The following is a 5526-nucleotide window of genomic DNA, read 5'->3' as shown; positions in this document are numbered from 1 at the left end:
TGCTAACAAAATTAAAAATGTTTTGTAGGCCTGCGTTCGCTATCTCTATGGTTTTCTACTTTATCCAGTTATTGTTGTCCAAGTACGTGTTTTTGATCGATAAGGACTCAATGGCGCTCGATAACAGGTTTGAGTTTAATTACGAAAAGTACGGAAAATGAATTACAGTTCGAATTTGTAGCTGTTCTCATAAGGTACAACGTGATTCGCAACACGAGAACCTCAAAAAGAAATTATCTTAGCACGGCTAAATGCAAGACAAATTCAGGCCATAGAACATTCCATCCCAATGCTACTTGCCTACGAAACGGAACAGAACATCTATTACAGATACATACTCACAGAGACGCTTTTAAGAGACCTTCAAAGAAAAATGACACTGAAAAACTCTGTTACTTGTTTTTGATTTTTGTATTTTATTAATTTTTAATTGATTTGAATTTACTTACAAAAATACAATTAACATTTTAATATTGACTACACATATTAATTTAGATTTATTAAATTGTTTTCTTTTTTCTTTTTAATTTGGTTTGTTCTAGTTTTAGATTAGCTTCGGAAGGGCCATTATGTAAAATACTGAGTCATCAGTAATCTATGTTACCTTTGTTAAATGAAGTGTTACAGTATTATTATTATTATTATCTTCACGACTAGATATGATGGCGTTTCGCCCACAACACCCTAAGTGAGACCAAAATCCAAAATCCCTGTGACGAGGATCCCTGCCCCTTTCATATGCGATTTCCCCCCCCCCCCCTCCCCACCACCCTCTAATGCTCCTGAATAAGTTTCCGCCTCTTTTCATATGTGAAGTACTCTCATTTACGACTTGATTAAAATACGAAGCGGTTGTCTTCTTTCTCCAACAGGCGATTCTTCCATGTTTGCACATTTTTTTTGTTCTTCTTCAACATCTTCCTTGGCTTGTTTTCCTGCCTTCAACGTATCATCATTGGAGCTGTCACTGGTGTCATGTTTCTGGGTCGCACGCAGCAGAGCTTGTTGTCACGTAACCTTGAACTTAAGGATCCAGGTTTGACCAGCAGTTTTCATTTTGAACTGAGCGAGTAAATGATATGCGCTTGATTGGATTCTATTAACCTCATCTTTTTCGATAGCTAACGACGTTTTTCTACCGTTCTAACATGTTGGGATTTAGCAATTCGAATTTGGTTCAGCGTTGTCTGTACTCTTACCTACAGCAATATTCGTCATCACAGTGGTCAAAATGATGTGGACTTAACGAGGCGCAACCGAATGTATCCACATCATTCGATTTGTTTTTTACCACAATATTCAACTTCAAAGAAAATCTTTACTTCAGAGCGTGACCAAGATCGTGACATAAAGAAAGAGCAAGCACAATTTCCCTCAATCTGCGGATTTGTTTATTTCCCAAAATGACGCGAGCAGCGTTGTCTAGACTCTTATCGACAAAATTAGCCAATCAGATTGCGAGATTACAAGCATTTGTGGTAAAAAAATGTCATGTACGTTCCTTGACGAGCGGGGATGGCGCAGTGGTGAGAGCACTTGCCTCCAACCGATGTTGGTTGAGTCTGTTGGTTCTCTACTCTGCTCCGCGAGGTTTTTCTCCGGGTATCCCGTTTGTCCTTCTCCTCAAGAACGAACCTACGATTATGAGTTGATTTGGTTTGATTTCTGTACAATGTCCCCAATCTGTTCCCCAGCGCTAAATACAGTTGACTGTATGAAAATATAGAGATGGCGATGGCAGGATTGATGGATTGAATGGTGTGGCCTGCATTCGATTACCACACTCAAAGAAGTTATCATTATCGTTATCGTTATCTTTATTATCGTTATCGCTATTATCGTTATCGTTATCTTTATTATTATCGTCATCGTTATCACTATCGTTGTTGTTATTATTATCGTTATTGTTATCATTATCGTTATCTTTATTATTAGGTATCGCAGGAGCTCATCGAGAGGAGCCTCTATCTCCTCTAAATTCTTGAGTCAACCCTTTCCCGAGTAAATTTATTTTTAGGAACAGGTTTTTCCCGCGAAAAGTATCATAATTCCCTTGACGCTGAGATAGCTCGGTTTTGATTGGCTTTTACAACAGTGGGCGTGCTGAATGTCCCAAGGGAGATTGGCTTTTACAACAGTGAGCGTGCTGAATCTCCCAAGGGAGGTGTTCTATAAATAAATCTACTCGGGAAAGGGTTGACTCCGAGGCCAAGTATGGGAGATAGAGGCTCCTCTTAATGAGCTCCTGGTTATCGCTATCATTATCGTTATCGTTATCACTATCGTTATCGTTATTATCATCATCATCGTTATCGTTATTAGTATCGTTATCATTATCGTTATCGTTATTATCGTTATCATTACCGTTATCGTTACCATTATGGTCATCGTTAATATTATTGTTATCGTTAATATTATCATTATTATTATTGTGATTATTATCATCAATATACTTGTCATTATCCTCCTACTACGACTCCTCATCATCATCATCATCATCATTATTATTATTATTATTATTATTATTATTATTATTATTATTATTATGATAAGACTTAACCCTTATGTCTAGAAATGCACCCAATTTTGATATCCAACACAAGTGTCCTGTTCTTAAGAGAAGTTAGTGGTATTTTTTAGGTTGGGGCAAGTTCAGCCGTTAGTCTTTTTCTTTAGGAGCAGAGGTATGGGAACATTTTGTGACGTTAATAGGCCATTTTCGAAATATCAATATTCAGCTTGATAACGAGGCAGAGAGGACGAAAACAATAGAAGCCCATTGGAATGAATGTCAAAAAATATCGACGTATCATCCACTTTTCATCGTCTTTGTCCTCTAAACCTCTCTTTCAAGCTGAATTTTAATATATCGAAGTGGCGTATTGTCTGTATTAGCGGACTCAGGTGATGTTGAAGTTGGGGAGAAGATCAAAGCGACACTTTGTGACGCTTATTGAAATCGTGCATCTAATAAAGTTCACTTCGGCATTCCTAAGATATAAAACGTTAGCATTCGTGGTGTGTATGAAAAATAGAACTTACTTCTAATCGGCTATACAGTATACCTGGGTATAATTGTACTCCTAACATGTGTTTTTCTTCAATATTTTGCAGGATTTAACGCTTACGTTGGATATCTTCTTCTGGAACACACCCATGCCAATCCTGTTCTGGTGACATTTTGTCACCTTCTTATCAAGACAATTAATGAAAAACAAGTTCATCATCAAGAAGGAAGCAACGATCTAATAAACCACGCGGATGCTGATGAGGAAAGCACATGTATGTTATGATAGTTTTGAGTACATTGCAGAAATAAACAAGATAGGATTGAAGCCAAAAAATATGCCCGGCTTAGGTCAAAACATCCAAATATAGGAGGGTAATAAATTAGAGTTTCAGCGCGGCAAATGGAATAAAACTTTCAAATCTGTTACTTCTTCGACCTAGCCCTCAGGCCAGAGGCAGTTAATGTTCCTAACCCATGACAACAAGTGTAACAGACAAAGAGAGGTCGCGATCCTCTCTAAGGGGTTGCAATCCTCAAGGCCATGACAACAAGTTGGCAATGCGAGGTTACAATTCTCGCCAAGGGGTTACCCCAAGGCCACAATCCTCTCCAGAGGGTTACAATGCCTCACATGAGAGGTCCTTACCTTTGGAGAGTTGCACCCCCTGGTTTCTATGGTAACCGTGCGCGATCAGAAGGCACACAACCCTAGTAAAGTGAGTCTATGGGGCAAAGGGTGCGACTAGCTACCATAATTCCCCATGACATGTCCTGCTATTGAGGCACCAGGTATGAAAGGGGGAGGAAAGGGAGGGAATTTGAGTGAAGATGCTTCTGAGGTTAAGTGTTTTTGCAATCAAGACAGAACTGGAAACGACAATAGCAAAGGTCGGACTTGACATGCTAGTCCAAAGCACGAGGCGCATAGAATGTGATTGGATAAAGTGCATGGTGTGACGTTCACGTGACACAAGGTTGCTCTGTAACAGAGAAAGCCTAGGCTCAAATGTATATCCCTCGCAGAGGTCATGGTTGTCACATTAACTTTAATTTCTAGTAGTTTATAAATTGGCTTATTAAATAAATAAGAAAAGTTTGAGGACATTTCTTGATGTTTGTCTTTCTCACTTGGATTATGCAAAGGCAAAATACCGAACCGACCTGTATGCAAAAAAACAGCCGTTGCACTTGTGCAAACAAGCGAATTTATTTTTGGGATACTTCGTCCACATTGACGCGAACGACATAGAATAATCGCGAAAGTTCTATTTTGAGGTGACGTTTTCGTTGATGTCGCCGTCGCAAAAAAATCACGTGTACTGATTTATCCCAAATTCCTCCTACATTAACGTTATTGGTTTAAAAGACTACAAATTGCACTCGCCCCACGGGCCAAATTGCAGAAAGAAGCTGGGTGGTTTTGCTTTTAGCATTCAAACTCTGACTTAAAATCCTAACCTGTCCGCCATTTTTTTTCGTTGGGCGACTTTCCTGTCAATTAATTTAACTGATTTCAAATTTCAACTTTTTGCAGTCAGTTTCAACTTTCTGCACAGTTTGGGATCAATAGCCCATTTTCGAGTTGCTGCATGTCTCAGTTTCAAAACGAGTCCTGGTGCACCACCATTCAAATGTAAATGAGTTGCGTATTCTTATGTAAATCAAACTCATTTCCCTTACAATAGTTGAGCACCAAGACTCACTTCGAAACCGAGACTAACAGCAACTCGGAAATGGCCCATTGACGTATTCTCAGTAAATAAGCATGCAGAAATTTTAATATTCAGATTTCATTTAGGTCTGAACCTCGCTTCTTTTGTTTTTTCTTTCAGTCGCCATGAACACAGTTCGTAGGACTAGGACAGCGTTTAAACACCGCCGCTCAAGAAAAAATCGTAATCGTTGGCACTTGTATCTTACACTCCACAACAACCCATCACTCAAAGAACACCGGCGATCAGAAATGTTTGCTGAGCGATCGGCAATTGCAGCCTTTGGAATCATGATGCACAAAGGGGTTGCCGTCTTGAACAACGCTGTTACGGACAGAGAAGGCGGAAGAAATGCCAACGTTGCAAATCTGTAATTAATCGGAGCGCAGCAAGAATATACACTTGTCACCAAATGGTACTCAATTAGTGTTGTCGACTAACTATGACGAGCCTCTAAATTCCAACGAAAGAAACTAAGAAAAGGAACGCGAGTAGTGTTGAAGATTCTCTCTCACAACTTGCAGTCAAAATAAGCGAAGATCGTGGAAGAGGGTTTATAAATGAAGTTCTTGTGGTCTCAGAATGTTGATGATGACCCATTAAAAACGCCCTTCATATAATTTATTAACTTCTTGAAAGTCACAGTAACCGTTGAAACCTAATAAATGTTACCGTAAAATAATATATTTCAATGAAATGAAAACAAATAATTATGGTATATCTACATGTTTTAACAAACCCTTTTGATTCATTGCCTGCCAAAATAAGAAACTGCGCAGACAATAAATAGTACTGTCCAATGTA

The 5526-nt window shown here is 38.9% G+C and overlaps 1 protein-coding gene across 1 annotated transcript in view; it reads left to right on the top strand.

Annotated features, from left to right (window-relative positions):
* LOC138038662 (stimulated by retinoic acid gene 6 protein-like) overlaps nt 1–5526 on the top strand; it is a 36977-nt gene extending 31451 nt beyond the window's left edge. The window contains exons 16-19 of the mRNA XM_068884657.1: nt 29–127; nt 873–1036; nt 3115–3282; nt 4843–5526. Coding sequence (XP_068740758.1) covers nt 29–127; nt 873–1036; nt 3115–3282; nt 4843–5096 — 685 coding nt within the window. The 3' untranslated portion in view covers nt 5097–5526. The remainder of the gene's footprint in view (nt 1–28; nt 128–872; nt 1037–3114; nt 3283–4842) is intronic.

Source organism: Montipora capricornis, chromosome 2 (genome assembly GCF_036669925.1).
Source record: "Montipora capricornis isolate CH-2021 chromosome 2, ASM3666992v2, whole genome shotgun sequence".
Classification (NCBI taxonomy): Eukaryota; Metazoa; Cnidaria; class Anthozoa; order Scleractinia; family Acroporidae; genus Montipora; species Montipora capricornis.
This window is presented reverse-complemented; position numbering and strand designations above follow the sequence as displayed.